Source organism: Myxine glutinosa, chromosome 4 (assembly GCF_964187855.1).
Source record: "Myxine glutinosa chromosome 4, kmMyxGlut1.1, whole genome shotgun sequence".
In the NCBI taxonomy this organism is placed as follows: Eukaryota; Metazoa; Chordata; class Myxini; order Myxiniformes; family Myxinidae; genus Myxine; species Myxine glutinosa.
Window position 1 is genome coordinate 201,098,271 of NC_136264.1, and position 27,237 is coordinate 201,125,507.

The 27,237-nt window shown below is 38.6% G+C and overlaps 1 protein-coding gene across 2 annotated transcripts in view; it reads right to left on the reverse strand.

Annotated features, from left to right (window-relative positions):
• LOC137425632 (plexin-A1) overlaps positions 1-27,237 on the reverse strand; it is a 235,555-nt gene that overhangs the window by 161,240 nt on the left and 47,078 nt on the right. For both annotated transcript variants that reach the window (XM_078776907.1, XM_068114238.2), the window contains exon 4: positions 10,131-10,274. In XM_078776907.1, the coding sequence (XP_078633033.1) occupies positions 10,131-10,274 (144 nt within the window). The remainder of the gene's footprint in view (positions 1-10,130; positions 10,275-27,237) is intronic.

The following is a 27,237-nucleotide window of genomic DNA, read 5'->3' on the forward strand; positions in this document are numbered from 1 at the left end:
ATTGTGTCCTGCAGGCAAGTATAAGTGAGCAGACAGACAAACACACACAAACACAAACACACAAACACAAACACACAAACAAACACACAAACAAACACACAAACAAACACACAAACAAACACACAAACAAACACACAAACAAACACACAAACAAACAAACCGGAGTGATCAACATACTTGCAAAAAAAAATTTTTTTTTTTTGCCAACTAACAAACAAACAAACGGACAGACAGACAAACAGACTCAAATGCAATACCCTCTCCTCAGGCGAGGGTAACGACATAAGGTAGACAGCATACCTCTGCCAGGCTGAACAGGTTCTTGTCACCTACCCAACTAGTCTTGTCAAAAGTCTTCCACAGATTTTTAAAATATCATGCTATATATCGTTTTGGCTCTAATATCCAATGGTGAAGAATCACTTGAATTTTTTTTTTTTAATCCTCGTATCTGGATCCAGATTCAGATCTTCACAAAAATCGATTTGTCCTCATCACACAACCAACCTGTGTATGAAGTTTCGTCCGAATCTGTCCACAACGTTTTGAGACATTGTGCTTTGTATTGGTTTTAGGCCCATCACTCAATGGTGAAGAATCCCTATAAAAAAAAAATCTCTGATCCGGATCCAGATTCGAATCTTCACCAAAATCAAATAATTTCGTCCTCGTCACAAACCCAACCTATCCATCAAGTTTCGTCCGAATTCATCCACAACTTTTTGAGATATCCTGTTGACAAACAGACATGGGTGAAAACATAACCTCCGTCCACCTTTGGTGGTAGAGCTAATAATATTGTTCCGTCTGTGGCGAAGAGGACAGCAGCTAGATAAGGCCTTAACCACCATTTGTGTTTGCGTAGATTCTTAATAAACACCAACATTTTCTAAGTACATGTGGTAATGATAAGGTGTCCTCAGTACTGCAAATAATCATGCAGCACAATTAATTAAACACAAGTGGTCACCATATAACAAACAATTCACACCTCTGAATGATGAATACAGTATAATGTGTTTGAAGTTAGAGCAATCCATTAAAACCAATTAATAACAAGACAAATAGCAATCAGAGATTGCAAACCCTCGTCAGGGTGTATTTTCAGTTTTTTTAAGGCTGTTGTATTAAAACAAATAAGGCGGCTGGACCACGTGACCAATGACGTCATCATTAACATGTTTTATTCCCCATGGAGAGTTCTTTACAATGAGCCATGTCGCAATTTTTTCTATTCAGCACTTTCAGAGATATGGAGGTGCAAAATTTTTCGGTTTTTCCAAGATGGCGGCCGAACCACGTGACATATGACGTCATCATTAACATATTTTATTCCCCATGGAGAGTTCTTTACAATGAGCCATGTTTCAATTTTTTCTGTTCAGCACTTTTGGAGATATAGTGGTGCAAAGTTTTGCCGTTTTTCCAAGATGGCGGCCGACCATGTGACATATGACGTCATCATTAACATATTTTATTCCCCATGGAGAGTTCTTTACAATGAGCCATGTTTCAATTTTTTCTGTTCAGCACTTTCGGAGATATAGTGGTGCAAAGTTTGCCCGTTTTTCCAAGATGGCGGCCGAACCACGTGACCGATGACATCATCATTTGGGCACAGTATATTAGAGGGCAAGACAAATACGTGTGCAAAGTTTGGCTATTCTACGTATGGAAAGATTCAACGTATCGAAAGTATACCGGTTTTTCCAAGATGGCGGCCGAACAACGTGACTGATGATGTCATCATTAACATATTTTATTCCCCATGGAGAGTTCTTCACAATGAGCCATGTCTCAATTTTTTCTGTTCAGCAGTTTCGGAGATATGGAGGTGCAAAATTTTTCGGTTTTTCCAAGATGGCGGCCGAACCACGTGACTGATGACGTCAGCATAAATATATTTTATTCCCCATGGAGAGTTCTTTACAATGAGCCATGTCTCAATTTTTTCTGTTTAGCACTTTTGGAGATATAGTGGTGCAAAGTTTTGCCGTTTTTCCAAGATGGCGGCCGAACCACTAATTTTATTCCCCATGGAGAGTTCTTTACATTGAGCCATGTCTCAATTTTTTCTGTTCAGTACTTTCGGAGATATAGAGGTGCAAAGCTTTTCGGTTTTTCCAAGATGGCGGCCGAACCACGTGACCGATGACGTCATCAATTGGGCACAGTCTATTCCTGGGCAAGACCAATATGTGTGCAAAGTTTGGCGATTCTACGTGCAACGGTGTAGACGCAGTGCTGCAAACAGACAGACAAACAGACAGACAGACAAACAGACAGACAGATGAAAAATCGGTCAGAGACCGAGGACTTGCCGGAATGTACTTTTTTATCGGCCATTTAGGACAAATATGGCGGCCGAAACACGTGACCGATGATGTCATCATTAACATATTTTATTCCCCATGGAGAGTTCTTTACAACGAGCCATGTCTCAATTTTTTCTATTCAGCACTTTCAGATATGGAGGTGCAATTTTTTCCCAAGATGGCGGCCGAACCACGTGACATATGACGTCATCATTAACATATTTTATTCCCCATGGAGAGTTCTTTACAATGAGCCATGTCTCAATTTTTTCTGTTCAGCACTTTTGGAGATATAGTGGTGCAAAGTTTTGCCGTTTTTCCAAGATGGCGGCCGACCACGTGACATATGACGTCATCATTAACATATTTTATTCCCCATGGAGTTCTTTACAATGAGCCATGTCTCAATTTTTTCTGTTCAGCATTTTTGGAGATATAGTAGTGCAAAGTTTTGCCGTTTTTCCAAGATGGCGGCCGACCACGTGACATATGACGTCATCATTAACATATTTTATTCCCCATGGAGAGTTCTTTACAATGAGCCATGTCTCAATTTTTTCTGTTCAGTACTTTCGGAGATATAGAGGTGCAAAGTTTTTCGGTTTTTCCAAGATGGCGGCCGAACCACGTGACTGATGACGTCATCATTAACATGTTTTATTCCCCATGGAGAGTTCTTCACAATGAGCCATGTCTCAATTTTTTCTGTTCAGCACTTTGAGATATCGAGGTGCAAATTTTTTCGGTTTTTCCAAGATGGCGGCCGAACCACGTGACCGATGACGTCATCATTTGGGCACAGTATATTAGAGGGCAAGACCAATATGTGTGCCAAGTTTGGCGATTCTACGTGCAACGGTGTAGACGTAGTGCTGCAAACAGACAAACAGACAAACAGACAAATGAAAAATCGGTCAGAGACCGAGGACTTGCCGGGATGTACTTTTTTATCGACCATTTAGGATAAATATGGCGGCCGAACCACGTGACCGATGAGGTCATCATTAACATATTTTATTCCCCATGGAGAGTTCTTTACAATGAGCCATGTATCAATTTTTTCTATTCAGGACTTTTGGAGATGTGGAGGTGCAAAGTTTTTCGGTTTTTCCAAGACGGCGACCGAACCACGTGACCGATGACGTCATCATTAACATATTTTATTCCCCATGGAGAGTTCTTTACAATGAGCCATGTCTCAATTTTTTCTATTCAGCACTTTCGGAGATATGGAGGTGCTAGTTTATTCGGTTTTTCCAAGATGGCGGCCGAATCACGTGACCGATGACGTCATCATTAACATATTTTATTCCCCATGGAGAGTTCTTTACAATGAGCCATGTCTCAATTTTTTCTATTCAGCACTTTTGGAGATATCGAGGTGCAAGGTTTTTTGTTTTTTCCAAGATGGCGGCTGAACCACGTGACCGATGACGTCATCATTAACATATTTTATTCCCCATGGAGCATTCTTTACAATGAGCCATGTCTCAATTTTTTCTATTCAGCACTTTTGGACACATAGAGGTGCTAGGTTTTTCGGTTTTTCCAAGATGGCGGCCGACCACGTGACATATGACATCATCATTAACATATTTTATTCCCCATGGAGAGTTCTTTACAATGAGCCATGTCTCAATTTTTTCTGTTCAGCACTTTTGGAGATTTTGTGGTGCAAAGTTTTGCCGTTTTTCCAAGATGGCGGCCGACCACGTGACATATGACATCATCATTAACATATTTTATTCCGCATGGAGAGTTCTTTACAATGAGCCATGTCTCAATTTTTTCTGTTCAGCACTTTTGGAGATTTCGTGGTGCAAAGTTTTGCCGTTTTTCCAAGATGGCGGCCGACCACGTGACTGATGATGTCATCATTAACATATTTTATTCCCCATGGAGAGTTCTTTACAATGAGCCATGTCTCAATTTTTTCTGTTCAGTACTTTCGGAGACGTAGAAGTGCAAAGTTTTTCGGTTTTTCCAAGATGGCGGCCGAACCACGTCACCGATGACGTCATCAATTGGGCACAGTCTATTCCAGGGCAAGACCAATATGTGTGCAAAGTTTGGCGATTCTCCGTGCAACGGTGTAGACGCAGTGCTGCAAACAGACAGACAGACAGACAAACAGACAGACAAATGAAAAATCGGTCAGAGACCGAGGACTTGCCGGAATGTACTTTTTTATCGGCCATTTAGAACAAATATGGCGGCCGAACTACGTGATACATGACGTCATCATTAACATATTTTATTCCCCATGGAGAGTTCTTTACAATGAGCCATCTCTCAATTTTTTCCATTCTGCACTTTTGGAGATATAGTGGTGCAAAGTTTTCCCGTGTTTCCAAGATGGCGGCCGAACCACGTGACCAATGGCATCATCATTAACATATTTTATTCCCCATGGAGAGTTCTTTACAATGAGCCATGTCTCAATTTTTTCTATTCAGCACTTTCGGAGATATGGAGGTGCTAGGTTTTTCGGTTTTTCCAAGATGGCGGCCGAACCACGTGACCTATGACGTCATTATTAACATATTTTATTCCCCATGGAGAGTTCTTTACAATGAGCCATGCCTCAATTTTTTCTGTTCAGCACTTTTGGAGATTTCGTGGCGCAACGTTTTGCCGTTTTTCCAAGATGGCGGCCGACCACGTGACATATGACGTCATCATTAACATATTTTATTCCCCATGGAGAGTTCTTTACAATGAGCCATGTCTCAATTTTTTCTGTTCAGCACTTTTGGAGATATAGTGGCGCAACGTTTTGCCGTTTTTCCAAGATGGCGACCGAACCACGTGACTGATGACGTCATCATTTACATATTTTATTCCCCATGGAGAGTTCTTTACAATGAGCCATGTCTCAATTTTTTCTGTTCAGTACTTTCGGAGATATAGAGGTGCAAAGTTTTTCGGTTTTTCCAAGATGGCGGCCGAACCACGTCACCGATGACGTCATCAATTGGGCACAGTCTATTCCAGGGCAAGACCAATATGTGTGCAAAGTTTGGCGATTCTACGTGCAACGGTGTAGACGCAGTGCTGCAAACAGACAGACAGACAGACAAACAGACAGACAGACAGACAGACAGACAAACAAACGAACAGATCAACATACTTGCTGGAAAATTTTTCCGGCAAGTAACAAACGAACAGATCAACATACTTGCCGGAATCTTTTCCGGCAAGTAACAAACGAACAGATCAACATACTTGCTGGAAAAATTTTCCGGCAAGTAACAAACGAACAGATCAACATACTTGCCGGAATTTTTCCGGCAAGTAACAAACGAACAGATCAACATACTTGCCGGAATCTTTTCCGGCAAGTAACGAACAGATCAACATACTTGCCGGAATCTTTTCCGGCAAGTAACAAACGAACAGATCAACATACTTGCCGGAATCTTTTCCGGCAAGTAACAAACGAACAGATCAACATACTTGCCGGAATCTTTTCCGGCAAGTAACAAACAGATGAAAAATCGGTCAGAGACCGAGGACTTGCCGGAATGTACTTTTTTATCGGCCAATTAGGACAAATATGACGGCCGAACCACGTGACCGATGACGTCATCATGAACATATTTTATTCCCCATGGAGTGTTCGTTGCAATGAGCCATGTCTCAATTTTTTCTGTTCAGCACTTTCGGAGATATGGAGGTGCAAAGTTTTCGGTTTTTCCAAGATGGCGGCCGAACCACGTGACCGATGACGTCATCAATTGGGCACAGTCTATTCCTGGGCAAGACCAATATGTGTGCAAAGTTTGGCGATTCTGCGTGCAACGGTGTAGACGTAGTGCTGCAAACAGGCAGACAGACAGACAGACAGATGAAAAATCGGTCAGAGACCGAGGACTTGCCGGAATGTACTTTTTTATCGGCCATTTAGGACAAATATGGCGGCCGAACCACGTGATAGATGACGTCATCATTAACATATATTATTCCCCATGGAGAGTTCTTTACAAAGAGCCATGTCTCAACTTTTTCTATTCAGCACTTTTGGAGATATGGAGGTGCTACGTTTTTCGGTTTTTCCAAGATGGCGGCCGAACCACGTGACCTATGATGTCATCATTAACATATTTTATTCCCCATGGAGAGTTCTTTACAATGAGCCATGTCTCAATTTATTCTATTCAGCACTTGCAGAGATATGGAGGTGCAAAATTTTTCGGTTTTTCCAAGATGGCGGCCGAACCACGTGACATATGACATCATCATTAACAAATTTTATTACCCATGGAGAGTTCTTTACAATGAGCCATGTCTCAATTTTTTCTGTTCAGCACTTTTGGAGATTTCGTGGTGCAAAGTTTTGCCGTTTTTCCAAGATGGCGGCCGACAACGTGACTGATGATGTCATCATTAACATATTTTATTCCCCATGGAGAGTTCTTTACAATGAGCCATGTCTCAATTTTTTCTGTTCAGTACTTTCGGAGATATAGAAGTGCAAAGTTTTTCGGTTTTTCCAAGATGGCGGCCGAACCACGTCACCGATGACGTCATCAATTGGGCACAGTCTATTCCAGGGCAAGACCAATATGTGTGCAAAGTTTGGCGAATCTCCGTGCAACGGTGTAGACGCAGTGCTGCAAACAGACAGACAGACAAACAGACAGACAGACAAACAGACAAATGAAAAATCGGTCAGAGACCGAGGACTTGCCGGAATTTACTTTTTTATCGGCCATTTCGGACAAATATGGCGGTCGAACCACGTGACCGATGACGTCATCATTAACATATTTTATTCCCCATGGAGAGTTCTTTACAATGAGCCATGTCTCAATTTTTTCTATTCAGCACTTTTGGAGATATGGAGGTGCTAAGTTTTTCGGTTTTTCCAAGATGGCGGCCGACTACGTGACTGATGACGTCATCATTAACATATTTTATTCCCCATGGAGAGTTCTTTACAATGAGCCATGTCTCAATTTTTTCTGTTCAGCACTTTTGGAGATATAGTGGTGCAAATTTTTGCCGTTTTTCCAAGATGGCGGCCGACCACGTGACATATGACGTCATCATTAACATATTTTATTCCCCATGGAGAGTTCTTTGCAATGAGCCATGTCTCAATTTTTTCTGTTCAGCACTTTTGGAGATATAGTGGCGCAACGTTTTGCCGTTTTTCCAAGATGGCGACCGAACCACGTGACTGATGACGTCATCATTTACATATTTTATTCCCCATGGAGAGTTCTTTACAATGAGCCTTGTCTCAATTTTTTCTGTTCAGTACTTTCGGAGATATAGAGGTGCAGAGTTTTTCGGTTTTTCCAAGATGGCGGCCGAACCACGTCACCGATGACATCATCATTAACATATTTTATTCCCCATCAAGAGTTCTTTACAATGAGCCATGTCTCAATTGTTTCTATTCAGTACTTTCAGAGATATGGAGGTGCAAAGTTTTTAGGTTTTTCCAAGATGGCGGCCGAACCACGTGACTGATGACGTCATCATTAACATATTTTATTCCCCATGGAGAGTTCTTTACAATGAGCCATGTCTCAATTTTTTCTGTTCAGCACTTTCGGAGATATAGAGTTGCAAACTTTTTCCAAGATGGCGGCCGAACCACGTGACCAATGACGTCATCACTAACATTTTATTCCCCATGGAGAGTTCTTTACAATGAGCTCAATTTTTTCTGTTCAGCACTTTTGGAGATATAGTGGTGCAAAATTTTGCCATTTTCCAAGATGGCGGCCGAACCACGTGACTGATGACATCATCATTAACATATTTTATTACCCATGGAGAGTTCTTTACAATGAGCCATGTCTCAATTTTTTCTGTTCAGCACTTTTGGAGATATAGCGGTGCAAAGTTTTGCCGTTTTTCCAAGATGGCGGCCGACCACGTGACATATGACATCATCATTAACATATTTTATTCCGCATGGCGAGTTCTTTACAATGAGCCATGTCTCAATTTTTTCTGTTCAGCACTTTTGGAGATTTCGTGGTGCAAAGTTTTGCCGTTTTTCCAAGATGGCGGCCGACCACGTGACTGATGATGTCATCATTAACATATTTTATTCCCCATGGAGAGTTCTTTACAATGAGCCATACCTCAATTTTTTCTGTTCAGGACTTTTGGAGATGTGAAGGTGCAGAGTTTTTCGGTTTTTCCAAGATGGCGGCCGACCACGTGACTGATGACGTCATCATTAACATATTTTATTCCCCATGGAGAGTTCTTTACAATGAGCCATGTCTCAATTTTTTCTGTTCAGCACTTTTGGAGATATAGTGGTGAAATTTTTTGCCGTTTTTCCAAGATGGCGGCCGACCACGTGACATATGACGTCATCATTTACGTATTTTATTCCCCATGGAGACTTCTTTACAACGAGCCATGTCTCAATTTTTTCTGTTCAGTACTTTCGGAGATATAGAGGTGCAAAGTTTTTCGGTTTTTCCAAGATGGCGGCCGAACCACGTCACCGATGACGTCATCAATTGGGCACAGTCTATTCCAGGGCAAGACCAATATGTGTGCAAAGTTTGGCGATTCTACGTGCAACGGTGTAGACGCAGTGCTGCAAACAGACAGACAGACAGACAGACAGACAGACAAACAGACAGACAAACAGACAGACAAACGAACAGATCAACATACTTGCCGGAAAATTTTTTCCGGCAAGTAACGAACAGATCAACATACTTGCCGGAATCTTTTCCGGCAAGTAATGAAAAATCGGTCAGAGACCGAGGACTTGCCGGAATGTACTTTTTATCGGCCATTTAGAACAAATATGGCGGCCGAACCACGTGACCGATGATATCATCATTAACATATTTTATTCCCCATGGAGAGTTCTTTACAATGAGCCATGTCTCAATTTTTTCTGTTCAGCACTTTTGGAGATATAGTGGTGCAAAGTTTTGCCGTTTTTCCAAGATGGCGGCCGACCACGTGACATATGACATCATCATTAACATATTTTATTCCCCATGGAGAGTTCTTTACAATGAGCCATGTCTCAATTTTTTCTGTTCAGCACTTTTGGAGATTTCGTGGTGCAAAGTTTTGCCGTTTTTCCAAGATGGCGGCCGACCACGTGACTGATGACGTCATCATTAACATATTTTATTCCGCATGGAGAGTTCTTTACAATGAGCCATGTCTCAATTTTTTCTGTTCAGCACTTTTGGAGATATAGTGGCGCAACGTTTTGCCGTTTTTCCAAGATGGCGACCGAACCACGTGACTGATGACGTCATCATTCCCATATTTTATTCCCCATGGAGAGTTCTTTACAATGAGCCATGTCTCAATTTTTTCTGTTCAGCACTTTGAGATATCGAGGTGCAAAATTTTTCGGTTTTTCCAAGATGGCGGCCGAACCACGTCACCGATGACGTCATCAATTGGGCACAGTCTATTCCAGGGCAAGACCAATATGTGTGCAAAGTTTGGCGATTCTATGTGCAACGGTGTAGACGCAGTGCTGCAAACAGACAGACAGACAAACAGACAGACAAACAGACAGACAAACAGACAAACAAACGAACAGATCAACATACTTGCCGGAATCTTTTCCGGCAAGTAACAAACAGACAGACAGACAAACGAACAGATCAACATACTTGCCGGAATTTTTTCCGGCAGGTAACAAACAGACTCAAATGCAATCCCCTCTCCTCTGGCGAGGGTAAAAAATAAACAATTCCATATTATCAGGGAAGGGATTGGAAAACTTTCATATTGTGGAGGGATCTTCTTCCTCCAAGACCACATGCATGATGCAGAATTGGGGTTAATAACATCATGTTTTCCTACCTTTTTGTCTGTCATGATGTAAACATAGTGCCTATCAGGAGCGAAGGCGATGTCAGGAAGCACACGGCTCCCTTCAGCAACCGTCAGTGTCTCATAATGGTGAGAGTTCTTCATCCCGGATGAAACAGCAGAATCAATACGAATCTAAAAATAAAAAGGGACAGAGACTCCATAATATGACAGGAGCGAGAGAAAGTAATCAGAAAGTCTGCAGGAGGTGAAACGTACAGAATGAACAAATAAATAATCAAATCGGATACGCACGTCGGGACGATGGAAAAAGCAAAAGACGAACGTATACTTTTACACAAACAGCACACGAAGTTGTTTTCTGGTCGATTCGAATTAAATGTTCCCCAGTGGCATGGTGTCAAAGGTAATATTACACACCATGATGATGAGATAATAAACAAAAAGGAAAGAAAAATAACATCAACAACGAGAGCAACAACTCTGCTGTAGCAGGTTTTAAAGTCTGGATGAGAAATTGATGATGAGGTTTGGGGTTTGATGATGAGGTTTGGGGTTTGATGATGAGGTTTGGGGTTTGATGATGAGGTTTGGGGTTTGATGATGAGGTTTGGGGTTTGATGAGGTTTGGGGTTTGATGAGGTTTGGGGTTTGATGAGGTTTGGGGTTTGATGAGGTTTGGGGTTTGATGAGGTTTGGGGTTTGATGATGAGGTTTGGGGTTTGATGAGGTTTTGGGTTTGATGAGGTTTGGGGTTTGATGAGGTTTGGGGTTTGATGATGAGGTTTGGGGTTTGATGATGAGGTTTGGCTGATGGGGAATAGAAGATGTCTCAATCTGGATCTGTCACCGACCAGGTTGCCAAGGACAACACAGGCTGTGGAGAAACTGAGGAGGTCTGCAGAAAATGGGCAATAATGACGTGTACCATGGCCTGTTGTATTTGGGAGCGTAGTGGTCAAAGAAAGAGAACAAGGATGCAGTGGTCAAAGAAAGAGGACAAGGATGCAGTGGTCAAAGAAAGAGAACAAGGATGCAGTGGTCAAAGAAAGAGGACAAGGATGCAGTGGTCAAAGAAAGAGGACAAGGATGCAGTGGTCGAAGAAAGAGTACAAGGATGCAGTGGTCAAAGAAAGAGAACAAGGATGCAGTGGTCAAAGAAAGAGGACAAGGATGCAGTGGTCAAAGAAAGAGGACAAGGATGCAGTGGTCGAAGAAAGAGTACAAGGATGCAGTGGTCAAAGAAAGAGTACAAGGATGCAGTGGTCGAAGAAAGAGTACAAGGATGCAGTGGTGCAGGCTTGATTGGCCAAACGGTCCTGCTTTGACATCCATTGTAAAGGAAAACACGAGAACAAAAATTCCTGGAGGCAGAACAAAAAAAGATGAAGGAGAAACTGATATGGAGCAATCAACGTTCTTTTCCTCAACAAAGCCATCCTAGAAAAACATAAAAATAAGAGAAGAGGGACAAATCCATTAACGGTTTAGATTTACCAGAAGGAACTCAATGGCATCGCACACTAATGGAGCAAACAATGCACGGGATCTGTGCAAAATCGATGGCAACATAATTGGAATGCTGGACTTTGTCAAGGCTGGTGTCGAAGTGCATCGGTGAACAAATCGAAAAATATGCTTCACCAACTTTAACGTCCACCAAGTAATGTTAGCAGACGAGACGCCCAGTTTAACGTCCGTCTGAGGGACGGTGCACACACTGATGCCTTATGCTACCTGGGGAACACCTGGATGACAGTTATAGCGGGGTCGAGATGTTGGACAGCTCAGAGGCGCAAAAACATGCCTCAAGGCTGTCCTACCAGACAGACAGACAGGGGAGTGGAACACACACACACACACACACACACACACACACACACACACACACACACACACACACACACACACACACACACACACACACACACACACACAGCAGATTTTCATTAAGTTTGTCAGACACCTGCTGTACGACTTGCCTACTTTGTTTTACAAATCATAACGTGAACTCGATCTTATAAGGTGAGCAGCCATGTTGTTTTCCCCTCGATTCTGCAGCTTGTTACTGTAAATTGCAATATCCGACAAAAATACGAATTGTGATATTCCAGCTAAATACCGACTGGGAGGGTCCACCCAACCACCCAACCACCCAACCACCCAACCAACCACCCACCCGAACCCAACTCAACTCAAGATTCTTTCCAACATGTGAACTCCCTCTATTTCTTATACTATTACTCCCTCTAATTCTTCTACTATTACTCCCTCTATTTCTCCGACTATTACTCCCTCTATTTTTCGACTATTACTCTCTCCATTTCTTCTACTATTACTCCCTCTTATTCTTCGACTATTACTCCCTCTATTTCTTCTACTATTACTCCCTCTATTTCTTCGACTATTACTCTCTCTATTTCTTCTACTATTACTCCCTCTAATTCTTCGACTATTACTCCCTCTATTTCTTCGACTATTACTCCCTCTATTTCTTCGACTATTACTCCCTCTATTTCTTCTACTATTACTCCCTCTATTTTTCGACTATTACTCTCTCTATTTCTTCTACTATTACTCCCTCTAATTCTGCTACTATTACTCTCTCTATTTCTTCTACTATTACTCCCTCTATTTCTTCAACTATTACTCCCTCTAAAGCTTCTACTATTAATCCCTCTATTTCTTCTACTATTACTCTCTCTATTGCTTCTACTATTACTCTCTCTATTTCTTCTACTATTACTCCCTCTATTTCTTCAACTATTACTCCCTCTAAAGCTTCTACTATTAATCCCTCTATTTCTTCTACTATTACTCCCTCTAATTCTCTACTATTACTCTCTCTATTTCTTTTACTATTACTCCCTCTATTTCTTCGACTATTACTCCCTCTAATTCTCCAACTATTACTCCCTCTATTTCTTCTACTATTACTCTCTCTATTTCTCTACTATTACTCCCTCTAATTCTTCTACTATTAATCCCTCTATTTCTGCTACTATTACTCTCTCTATTTCTTCTACTATTACTCCCTCTATTTCTTCTACTATTACTCTCTCTATTTCTTCTACTATTACTCTCTCTATTTCTGCTACTATTAATCCCTCTATTTCTTCTACTATTACTCCCTCTATTCCTGCTACTATTACTCCCTCTATTCCTTCTACTATTACTCCCTCTATTACTTCTACTATTACTCTCTCTATTTCTTCTACTATTACTCCCTCTATTTCTTCTACTATTACTCTCTCTATTACTACTACTATTACTCCCTCTATTCCTTCTACTATTACTCTCTCTATTTCTTCTACTATTACTCTCTCTATTTCTTCTACTATTACTCTCTCTATTTCTCTACTATTACTCTCTCTATTTCTTCTACTATTAATCCCTCTATTTCTTCTACTATTAATCCCTCTATTTCTTCTACTATTACTCCCTCTATTTCTTCTACTATTACGCTCTCTATTTCTACTACTATTACTCCCTCCAATTCTTCTACTATTACTCTCTCTATTTCGCTACTATTACTCTCTCTATTTCTGCTACTATTACTCCCTCTAATTCTTCTACTATTACTCTCTCTATTTCTGCTACTATTACTCCCTCTAATTCCTCTACTATTACTCCCTCCAATTCTCTACTATTACTCTCTCTATTTCTGCTACTATTACTCCCTCTAATTCTCCTACTATTACTCCCTCTAAATCCGCTACTATTACTCTCTCTATTACTTCTACTATTACTCTCTCTATTTCTTCTGCTATTACTCCCTCCAATTGTTCTACTATTACTCTCTCTATTTCTTCTACTATTACTCCCTCTAAATCTTCTACTATTACTCTCTCTATTTCTCTACTATTACTCCCTCTAATTCCTCTACTATTACTCTCTCTATTTCTTCTACTATTACTCCCTCTAATTCCTCTACTATTACTCTCTCTATTCTTCTACTATTACTCCCTCTAATTCTTCTACTATTACTCTCTCTATTTCTTCGACTATTACTCCCTCTAATACTTCTACTATTACTCCCTCTATTTCCTCTACTATTACTCTCTCCATTTCTTCTACTATTACTCCCTCTAATTCTTCTACTATTACTCCCTCTATTTCTTCTACTATTACTCCCTCTATTTCTCTACTATTACTCTCTCTATTACTTCTACTATTACTCTCTCTATTTCTTCTACTATTACTCCCTATAATTCTTCTACTATTACTCTCTCTATTTCTTCTACTATTACTCCCTCTAATTCTTCTACTATTACTCTCTGTATTTCTCTACTATTACTCCCTCTAAATCTTCTACTATTACTCTCTCTATTTCTTCTACTATTACTCCCTCTAATTCTTCTACTATTACTCCCTCTATTTCTTCGACTATTACTCCCTCTATTTCTTGTACTATTACTCCCTCTAATTCTCTACTATTACTCCCTCTATTTCTTCTTGTATTACTCTCTCTATTTCTCTACTATTACTCCCTCTAATTCTTCTACTATTACTCCCTCTATTTCTTCTACTATTACTCTCTCTATTGCCTCTACTATTACTCTCTCTATTTCTTCTACTATTACTCCCTCTATTTCTTCAACTATTACTCCCTCTATTTCTTCTACTATTACTCTCTCTATTTCTCTACTATTACTCTCTCTATTTCTCTACTATTACTCTCTCTATTTCTTCTACTATTACTCCCTCTAATTCTTCTACTATTACTCTCTCTATTTCCTCTACTATTACTCCCTCTATTTCTTCTACTATTACTCCCTCTAATACTTCCACTATTACTCCCTCTATTTCTTCGACTATTACTCCCTCTATTTCTTCTACTATTACTCCCTCTATTTCTTCTACTATTACTCCCTCTATTTCTTCGACTATTACTCCCTCTATTTCTTCTACTATTACTCCCTCTATTTCTTCTACTATTTCTCCCTCTATTCCTTCGACTATTACTCTCTCTATTTCTCTACTATTACTCCCTCCAATTCTTCTACTATTACTCCCTCTATTTCTGCTACTATTACTCCCTCTATTTCTTCTACTATTACTCCCTCTATTTCTTCTACTATTACTCCCTCTATTCCTTCTACTATTACTCCCTCTATTCCTTCTACTATTACTCCCTCTATTTCTTCTACTATTACTCCCTCTTTTCCTTCTACTATTACTCCCTCTATTTCTTTTACTATTACTCCCTCTAATGCTTCTACTATTACTCCCTCTATTTCTTCTACTATTACTCCCTCTATTTCTTTTACTATTACTCCCTCAATTTCTTTTACTATTACTCTCTCTATTACTTCTACTATTACTCCCTCTAATGCTTCTACTATTACTCCCTCTATTACTTCTACTATTACTCCCTCTATTTCTTTTACTATTACTCTCTCTATTACTTCTACTATTACTCCCTCTATTTCTTCGACTATTACTCCCTCTATTTCTTCTACTATTACTCCCTCTATTCCTTCTACTATTACTCTCTCTATTTCTTTTACTATTACTCTCTCTATTACTTCTACTATTACTCCCTCTATTTCTTCGACTATTACTCCCTCTATTTCTTCTACTATTACTCCCTCTAATTCTTCTACTATTACTCTCTCTATTTCTTTTACTATTACTCTCTCTATTACTTCTACTATTACTCCCTCTATTTCTTCGACTATTACTCCCTCTATTTCTTCTACTATTACTCCCTCTATTCCTTCTACTATTACTCTCTCTATTTCTTCTACTATTACTCCCTCTAATTCTTCTACTATTACTCTCTCTATTACTTCTACTATTACTCTCTCTATTACTTCTACTATTACTCCCTCTATTTCTTCGACTATTACTCCCTCTAATTCTCCTACTATTACTCCCTCTATTTCTTCTACTATTACTCTCTCTATTACTTCTACTATTACTCCCTCTAATTCTTCTACTATTAATCCCTCTATTTCTCCTACTATTACTCTCTCTATTTCTTCTACTATTACTCCCTCTTTTCCTTCTACTATTACTCTCTCTATTCCTTCTACTATTACTCCCTCTATTTCTGCTACTATTACTCTCTCTATTACTTCTACTATTACTCTCTCTATTTCTTCTACTATTAATCCCTCTATTTCTGCTACTATTACTCCCTCTATTCCTGCTACTATTACTCCCTCTTTTCCTTCTACTATTACTCCCTCTATTTCTCTACTATTACTCTCTCTATTTCTCCTACTATTACTCTCTCTATTTCTTTTACTATTACTCCCTCTAATGCTTCTACTTTTACTCCCTCTATTTCTTCTACTATTACTCCCTCTATTCCTTCTACTATTACTCTCCCTATTTCTTCTACTATTACTCCCTCTAATTCTTCTACTATTACTCTCTCTATTTCTTCTACTATTACTCCCTCTATTCCTTCTACTATTACTCCCTCTATTCCTTCTACTATTACTCCCTCTATTCCTTCTACTATTACTCCCTCTATTTCTTCTACTATTACTCCCTCTAATGCTTCTACTATTACTCCCTCTATTTCTTCTACTATTACTCCCTCTATTCCTTCTACTATTACTCTCTCTATTTCTTCTACTATTACTCCCTCTAATTCTTCTACTATTACTCTCTCTATTTCTTCTACTATTACTCCCTCTATTCCTTCTACTATTACTCCCTCTATTTCTTCTACTATTACTCCCTCTTTTCCTTCTACTATTACTCCCTCTATTTCTTCTACTATTACTCCCTCTAATGCTTCTACTATTACTCCCTCTATTTCTTCTACTATTACTCCCTCTATTCCTTCTACTATTACTCTCTCTATTTCTTCTACTATTACTCTCTCTATTTCTCCTACTATTACTCTCTCTATTTCTTTTACTATTACTCCCTCTAATTCTCCTACTATTACTCCCTCTATTTCTTCTACTATTACTCTCTCTATTACTTCTACTATTACTCCCTCTAATTCTTCTACTATTAATCCCTCTATTTCTCCTACTATTACTCTCTCTATTTCTTCTACTATTAATCCCTCTATTTCTCCTACTATTACTCTCTCTATTTCTTCTACTATTACTCCCTCTATTTCTGCTACTATTACTCTCTCTATTACTTCTACTATTACTCTCTCTATTTCTTCTACTATTAATCCCTCTATTTCTTCTACTATTACTCCCTCTATTCCTGCTACTATTACTCCCTCTTTTCCTTCTACTATTACTCCCTCTATTTCTCTACTATTACTCTCTCTATTTCTCCTACTATTACTCTCTCTATTTCTTTTACTATTACTCCCTCTAATGCTTCTACTTTTACTCCCTCTATTTCTTCTACTATTACTCCCTCTATTCCTTCTACTATTACTCTCCCTATTTCTTCTACTATTACTCCCTCTAATTCTTCTACTATTACTCTCTCTATTTCTTCTACTATTACTCCCTCTATTCCTTCTACTATTACTCCCTCTATTCCTTCTACTATTACTCCCTCTATTCCTTCTACTATTACTCCCTCTATTTCTTCTACTATTACTCCCTCTAATGCTTCTACTATTACTCCCTCTATTTCTTCTACTATTACTCCCTCTATTCCTTCTACTATTACTCTCTCTATTTCTTCTACTATTACTCCCTCTAATTCTTCTACTATTACTCTCTCTATTTCTTCTACTATTACTCCCTCTATTCCTTCTACTATTACTCCCTCTATTTCTTCTACTATTACTCCCTCTTTTCCTTCTACTATTACTCCCTCTATTTCTTCTACTATTACTCCCTCTAATGCTTCTACTATTACTCCCTCTATTTCTTCTACTATTACTCCCTCTATTCCTTCTACTATTACTCTCTCTATTTCTTCTACTATTACTCTCTCTATTTCTCCTACTATTACTCTCTCTATTTCTTTTACTATTACTCCCTCTAATGCTTCTACTATTACTCCCTCTATTTCTTCTACTATTACTCCCTCTATTCCTTCTACTATTACTCTCTCTATTTCTTCTACTATTACTCCCTCTATTCCTTCTACTATTACTCTCTCTATTTCTTCTACTATTACTCCCTCTATTCCTTCTACTATTACTCCCTCTATTCCTTCTACTATTACTCCCTCTATTTCTTCTACTATTACTCCCTCTAATGCTTCTACTATTACTCCCTCTATTTCTTCTACTATTACTCCCTCTATTCCTTCTACTATTACTCTCTCTATTTCTTCTACTATTACTCCCTCTAATTCTTCTACTATTACTCTCTCTATTTCTTCTACTATTACTCCCTCTATTCCTTCTACTATTACTCCCTCTATTTCTTCTACTATTACTCCCTCTTTTCCTTCTACTATTACTCCCTCTATTTCTTCTACTATTACTCCCTCTAATGCTTCTACTATTACTCCCTCTATTTCTTCTACTATTACTCCCTCTATTCCTTCTACTATTACTCTCTCTATTTCTTCTACTATTACTCCCTCTAATTCTTCTACTATTACTCTCTCTATTTCTTTTACTATTACTCCCTCTATTTCTTCGACTATTACTCCCTCTAATTCTCCTACTATTACTCCCTCTATTTCTTCTACTATTACTCTCTCTATTACTTCTACTATTACTCCCTCTAAATCTTCTACTATTAATCCCTCTATTTCTCCTACTATTACTCTCTCTATTACTTCTACTATTACTCCCTCTATTTCTGCTACTATTACTCTCTCTATTACTTCTACTATTACTCTCTCTATTTCTTCTACTATTAATCCCTCTATTTCTTCTACTATTACTCCCTCTATTCCTGCTACTATTACTCCCTCTATTCCTTCTACTATTACTCCCTCTATTTCTCTACTATTACTCTCTCTATTTCTCCTACTATTACTCTCTCTATTTCTTTTACTATTACTCCCTCTATTTCTTCGACTATTACTCCCTCTAATTCTCCTACTATTACTCCCTCTATTTCTTCTACTATTACTCTCTCTATTACTTCTACTATTACTCCCTCTAAATCTTCTACTATTAATCCCTCTATTTCTCCTACTATTACTCTCTCTATTTCTTCTACTATTACTCCCTCTATTTCTGCTACTATTACTCTCTCTATTACTTCTACTATTACTCTCTCTATTTCTTCTACTATTAATCCCTCTATTCCTTCTACTATTACTCCCTCTATTTCTACTACTATTACTCTCTCTATTTCTTCTACTATTACTCTCTCTATTACTTCTACTATTACTCTCTCTATTTCTTCTACTATTACTCCCTCTATTTCTTCTACTATTACTCTCTCTATTTCTTCTACTATTACTCTCTCTATTACTTCTACTATTACTCTCTCTATTTCTTCTACTATTACTCCCTCTATTTCTTCTACTATTACTCTCTCTATTACTTCTACTATTACTCCCTCTATTACTTCTACTATTACTCTCTCTATTTCTTCTACTATTACTCTCTCTATTTCTCTACTATTACTCTCTCTATTACCTCTACTATTAATCCCTCTATTTCTTCTACTATTAATCCCTCTATTTCTACTACTATTACTCCCTCTATTTCCTCTACTATTACTCTCTCTATTTCTTCTACTATTACTCCCTCCAAATCCTCTACTATTACTCTCTCTATTTCTGCTACTATTACTCTCTCTATTTCTTCTACTATTACTCCCTCTAATTCTGCTACTATTACTCTCTCTATTTCTGCTACTATTACTCCCTCTAATTCCTCTACTATTACTCCCTCCAAATCTGCTACTATTACTCTCTCTATTTCTTCTACTATTACTCCCTCTAATTCCTCTACTATTACTCCCTCTAAATCCTCTACTATTACTCTCTCTATTTCTCCTACTATTACTCTCTCTATTTCTTCTACTATTACTCCCTCCAATTGGTCTACTATTACTCTCTCTATTTCTTCTACTATTACTCCCTCTAATACCTCTACTATTACTCTCTCTATTTCTGCTACTATTACTCTCTCTATTGCTCTACTATTACTCCCTCTAAATCTCTACTATTACTCTCTCTATTATCTTCTACTATTACTCCCTCTAATTCCTCTACTATTACTCTCTCTATTTCTTCTACTATTACTCCCTCTAATTCCACTACTATTACTCTCTCTATTCGTCTACTATTACTCCCTCTAATTCTTCTACTATTACTCTCTCTATTTCTTCGACTATTACTCCCTCTAAAACTTCTACTATTACTCCCTCTATTTCTTCTACTATTACTCTCTCTATTTCTTCGACTATTACTCCCTCTAATTCTTCTACTATTACTCCCTCTATTTCTTCTACTATTACTCCCTCTAATTCCACTACTATTACTCTCTCTATTCTTCTACTATTACTCCCTCTAATTCTTCTACTATTACTCTCTCTATTTCTTCGACTATTACTCCCTCTAAATCTTCTACTATTACTCCCTCTATTTCTTCTACTATTACTCTCTCTATTTCTTCTACTATTACTCCCTCTAATTCTTCTACTATTACTCTCTCTATTACCTCTACTATTACTCTCTCTATTTCTTCTACTATTACTCCCTCTAAATCTTCTACTATTACTCTCTCTATTTCTTCTACTATTACTCCCTCTAATTCTTCTACTATTACTCTCTGTATTACTTCTACTATTACTCCCTCTATTTCTTCGACTATTACTCTCTCTATTCCTTCGACTATTACTCCCTCTATTTCTCTCCTATTACTCTCTCTATTTCTTCGACTATTACTCCCTCTATTTCTTCTACTATTACTCCCTCTATTCCTTCTACTATTACTCTCTCTATTTCTTCTACTATTACTCTCTCTATTTCTTCTACTATTACTCCCTCTAATTCTTCTACTATTACTCCCTCTATTTCTTCGACTATTACTCTCTCTATTTCTCTACTATTACTCTCTCTATTTCTTCCACTATTACTCCCTCTATTTCTTCTCCTATTACTCCCTCTATTCCTCCTACTATTACTCCCTCTATTTCTTCTACTATTACTCTCTCTATTTCCTCTACTATTACTCCCTCTATTTCTTCTACTATTACTCTCTCTATTTCTGCTACTATTACTCCCTCTATTCCTTCTACTATTACTCCCTCTATTACCTCTACTATTACTCCCTCTATTCCTTCTACTATTACTCCCTCTATTCCTTCTACTATTACTCCCTCTATTCCTTCTACTATTACTCCCTCTATTCCTACTACTATTACTCCCTCTATTTCTCTACTATTACTCCCTCTATTCCTTCTACTATTACTCCCTCTATTCCTTCTACTATTACTCCCTTTTTTTCTCCCTCTATTTCTCCCTCTATTCCTTCGACTATTACTCCCTCTATTTCTCCCTCTACTACTCCCTCTATTTCTCTCTCTATTTCTTCCACTATTACTCCCTCTATTCCTTCTACTATTACTCCCTTTTTTCTCCCTCTATTTCTCCCTCTATTCCTTCTACTATTACTCCCTCTATTTCTCCCTCTACTACTCCCTCTATTTCTCTCTCTATTTCTTCCACTATTACTCCCTCTATTTCTCCCTCTATTACTCCCTCTATTTCTGCTACTATTACCCCCTCTATTCCTTCTACTATTACCCCCTCTATTCCTTCTACTATTTCTCCCTCTATTACTCCCTCTATTTCTCTCTCTATTTCTTCCACTATTACTTCCTCTATTTCTCCATCTATTACTCCCTCTATTTCTTCTACTATTACCCCCTCTATTCCTTCTACTATTACCCCTCTATTCCTTCTACTATTACCCCCTCTATTCGTTCTACTATTTCTCCCTCTATTACTCCCTCTATTTCCTCTACTATTACTCCCTCTACTCCTTCTACTATTACCCCCTCTATTTCTCCCTCTATTCCTTCTACTATTACTCCCTCTATTTCTCCCTCTACTACTCCCTCTATTTCTCTCTCTATTTCTTCCACTATTACTCCCTCTATTCCTTCTACTATTACTCCCTTTTTTCTCCCTCTATTTCTCCCTCTATTCCTTCTACTATTACTCCCTCTATTTCTCCCTCTACTACTTCCTCTATTTCTCTCTCTATTTCTTCCACTATTACTCCCTCTATTTCTCCCTCTACTACTCCCTCTATTTCTCCCTCTATTTCTCCCTCTATTACTCCCTCTATTTCTTCTACTATTACCCCCTCTATTCCTTCTACTATTACCCCCTCTATTCCTTCTACTATTTCTCCCTCTATTACTCCCTCTATTTCTCCCTCTATTCCTTCTACTATTACTCCCTCTATTCCTTCTACTATTACTCCCTCTATTTCTCCCTCTATTTCTCCCTTTTTTCTCCCTCTATTCCTTGTACTATTACTCCCTCTATTCCTTCTACTATTACTCGCTCTATTCCCTCTACTATTACTCCCTCTATTCCTTCTACTATTACTCCCTCTATTCCTACTACTATTACTCCCTCTAATTCCTCTACTATTACTCCCTCTATTCCTTCGACTACTACTCCCTCTATTACTTCGACTATTACTCCCTCTATTTCTTCTCCTATTACTCCCTCTAATACTTCTACTATTACTCCCTCTATTTCTTCGACTATTAATCCCTCTATTTCTTCTACTATTACTCCCTCTAATTCTTCTACTATTACTCCCTCTATTCCTTCGACTATTACTCCCTCTATTACTTCGACTATTACTCCCTCTATTTCTCTACTATTACTCCCTCTAATTCCTCTACTATTACTCCCTCTATTTCTTCGACTATTACTCCCTCTATTTCCTCTACTATTACTCCCTCTATTTCTTCGACTATTACTCCCTCTATTGCTCTACTATTACTCCCTCTATTACTGCTACTATTTCTCCCTCGATTCCTTCGACTATTACTCCCTCTATTTCTTCTACTATTACTCCCTCTAAAGCTTCTACTATTACTCCCTCTAAATCTTTTACTATTACTCTCTCTATTTCTTCTACTATTACTCCCTCTAAATCTGCTACTATTACTCTCTCTATTTCCGCTACTATTACTCCCTCTAATTCCTCTACTATTACTCCCTCTATTTCTGCTACTATTACTCCCTCTATTTCTTCGACTATTACTCCCTCTATTTCTTCTACTATTACTCCCTCTATTACTTCTACTATTTCTCCCTCTATTCCTTCGACTATTACTCCCTCTATTTCCTCTACTATTCCTCCCTCTAATTCTCTCCTATTACTCCCTCTAATTCTTCTACTATTACTCCCTCTATTTCTTCGACTATTACTCCCTCTATTTCTGCTACTATTACTCCCTCTAATACTTCTACTATTAATCCCTCTATTTCCGCTACTATTACTCTCTCTATTTCTCTCTACTATTACTCCCTCTAATTCTTCTACGATTACTCCCTCTATTCCTTCTACTTTTACTCCCTCTATTTCTTCTACTATTACTCCCTCTAATTCCTCTACTATTACTCCCTCTATTCCTTCGACTATTACTCCCTCTATTTCTGCTACTATTACTCCCTCTATTTCCTCTACTATTACTCCCTCTATTCCTTCGACTATTACTCCCTCTATTTCTGCTACTATTACTCCCTCTAATTCCTCTACTATTACTCCCTCTATTCCTTCGACTATTACTCCCTCTATTTCTGCTACTATTACTCCCTCTATTTCTCCCTCTATTTCTCCCTCTATTTCCTCTACTATTACCCCCTCTATTCCTTCTACTATTACCCCCTCTATTCCTTCTACTATTTCTCCCTCTATTACTCCCTCTATTTCTCCCTCTATTCCTTCTACTATTACTCCCTCTATTCCTTCTTCTATTACTCCCTCTATTTCTACCTCTATTTCTCCCTTTTTTCTCCCTCTATTCCTTGTACTATTACTCCCTCTATTCCTTCTACTATTACTCGCTCTATTCCCTCTACTATTACTCCCTCTATTCCTTCTACTATTACTCCCTCTATTCCTACTACTATTACTCCCTCTATTCCCTCTACTATTACTCCCTCTATTTATTCCACTATTACTCGCTCTATTCCTTCTACTATTACTCCCTCTATTCCTTCTACTATTACTCCCTCTATTACTTCCAATATTACTCGCTCTATTCCTTCTACTATTACTCCCTGTATTCCTGCTACTATTACTCCCTCTATTCCTTCTACTATTACTCCCTCTATTTCTCCCTCTATTTCTTCCACTATTACTCGCTCTATTCCTGCTACTATTACTCCCTCTATTCCTTTACTATTACTCCCTCTATTTCCTCCACTATTACTCGCTCTATTCCTTCTAATATTACTCCCTCTATTCCTTCTACTATTACTCCCTCTATTCCTTCTACTATTACTCCCTCTATTACTTCCAATATTACTCGCTCTATTCCTACTACTATTACTCCCTGTATTCCTGCTACTATTACTCCCTCTATTCCTTCTACTATTACTCCCTCTATTTCTCCCTCTATTTCTTCCACTATTACTCGCTCTATTCCTGCTACTATTACTCCCTATATTCCTTTGCTATTACTCCCTCTATTTCCTCCACTATTACTCGCTCTATTCCTTCTAATATTACTCCCTCTATTCCTTCTACTATTACTCCCTCTATTTCTTCTACTATTTCTCCCTCTATTCCTTCGACTATTACTCCCTCTATTTCTCCCTCTACTACTCCCTCTATTTCTCCCTCTATTTCTCCCTCTATTTCCTCTACTATTACCCCCTCTATTCCTTCTACTATTACCCCCTCTATTCCTTCTACTATTTCTCCCTCTATTACTCCCTCTATTTCTCCCTCTATTCCTTCTACTATTACTCCCACTATTCCTTCTACTATTACTCCCTCTATTTCTCCCTCTATTTCTCCCTTTTTTCTCCCTCTATTCCTTGTACTATTACTCCCTCTATTCCTTCTACTATTACTCGCTCTATTCCCTCTACTATTACTCCCTCTATTCCTTCTACTATTACTCCCTCTATTCCTACTACTATTACTCCCTCTATTCCCTCTACTATTACTCCCTCTATTTATTCCACTATTACTCGCTCTATTCCTTCTACTATTACTCCCTCTATTCCTTCTACTATTACTCCCTCTATTACTTCCAATATTACTCGCTCTATTCCTTCTACTATTACTCCCTGTATTCCTGCTACTATTACTCCCTCTATTCCTTCTACTATTACTCCCTCTATTTCTCCCTCTATTTCTTCCACTATTACTCGCTCTATTCCTGCTACTATTACTCCCTCTATTCCTTTACTATTACTCCCTCTATTTCCTCCACTATTACTCGCTCTATTCCTTCTAATATTACTCCCTCTATTCCTTCTACTATTACTCCCTCTATTCCTTCTACTATTACTCCCTCTATTACTTCCAATATTACTCGCTCTATTCCTTCTACTATTACTCCCTGTATTCCTGCTACTATTACTCCCTCTATTCCTTCTACTATTACTCCCTCTATTTCTCCCTCTATTTCTTCCACTATTACTCGCTCTATTCCTGCTACTATTACTCCCTCTATTCCTTTGCTATTACTCCCTCTATTTCCTCCACTATTACTCGCTCTATTCCTTCTAATATTACTCCCTCTATTCCTTCTACTATTACTCCCTCTATTTCTTCTACTATTTCTCCCTCTATTCCTTCGACTATTACTCTCTCTATTTCTCTACTATTACTCCCTCCAATTCTGCTACTATTACTCCCTCTATTTCTGCTACTATTACTCCCTCTATTTCTTCTACTATTACTCCCTCTATTTCTTCTACTATTACTCCCTCTATTCCTTCTACTATTACTCCCTCTATTCCTTCTACTATTACTCCCTCTATTTCTTCTACTATTACTCCCTCTTTTCCTTCTACTATTACTCCCTCTATTTCTTCTACTATTACTCCCTCTAATGCTTCTACTATTACTCCCTCTAATTCTTCTACTATTACTCCCTCTATTTCTGCTACTATTACTCCCTGTATCCCTCTACTATTACTCCCTCTATTTCTCCCTCTATTTCTCCCTTTTTTCTCCCTCTATTCCTTGTACTATTACTCCCTCTATTCCTTCTACTATTACTCGCTCTATTCCTTCTACTATTACTCCCTCTATTCCTTCTACTATTACTCCCTCTATTCCTTCTACTATTACTCCCTCTATTCCTTCTACTATTACTCCCTCTATTTCTTCCACTATTACTCGCTCTATTCCTTCTACTATTACTCCCTCTATTCCTTCTACTATTACTCCCTCTATTTCTCCCGCTATTACTTCCACTATTACTCGCTCTATTCCTTCTACTATTACTCCCTCTATTCCCTCTACTATTACTCCCTCTATTTCTCCCTCTATTTCTTCCACTATTACTCGCTCTATTTCTCCCTCTATTTCTACCACTATTACTCCCTCTATTTCTCCCTCTATTTCTTCCACTATTACTCGCTCAATTCCTCTACTATTACTCCCTCTATTCCAGCTACTATTACTCCCTCTATTTCTTCCACTATTACTCCCTCTATTCCTTCTACTATTACTCCCTCTATTTCTTCCACTATTACTCCCTCTATTCCTTCTACTATTACTCCCTCTATTTCTTCCACTATTACTCCCTCTATTCCTCCTACTATTACTCCCTCTATTCCTTCTACTATTACTCCCTCTATTCCTTCTACTACTACTCCCTCTATTTCTGTACTCCTGCAGCACAAATAATAACAATTCCAATTCAATAGCCTGTTCTAGTCTTCTCCGAAATATACCTGTGCCATGGCCGGCCTGTGCCAATATCCCCTCATGCCGATGAGACCCATGTGTTCTCTTCAATAAAGTCCCGATAGCACCAAGTAACCAATGATGACCACACTTAGAACACCAAATCACTCCCAGGCTACCACACCGATATGAAAATAATTTTCACCCGGATCCAAATGACACGGAGGTTTTGTTCGTCACATGCAACATAAAGATGACATCGAGTTCAAAGACAAGGATGCGAATGTACTGTACTTGTTACATGCCTTCTCACCAGAGAGATTTGGGGAAATGTATTATTACTAGTGAAGAGCCCATGCTTGTGCACAGGTTAATTCACTGGAATTACGTACGGACGGGACGATTGATAATAGCCTACCAACTCCCATCGGGAGCGGCACT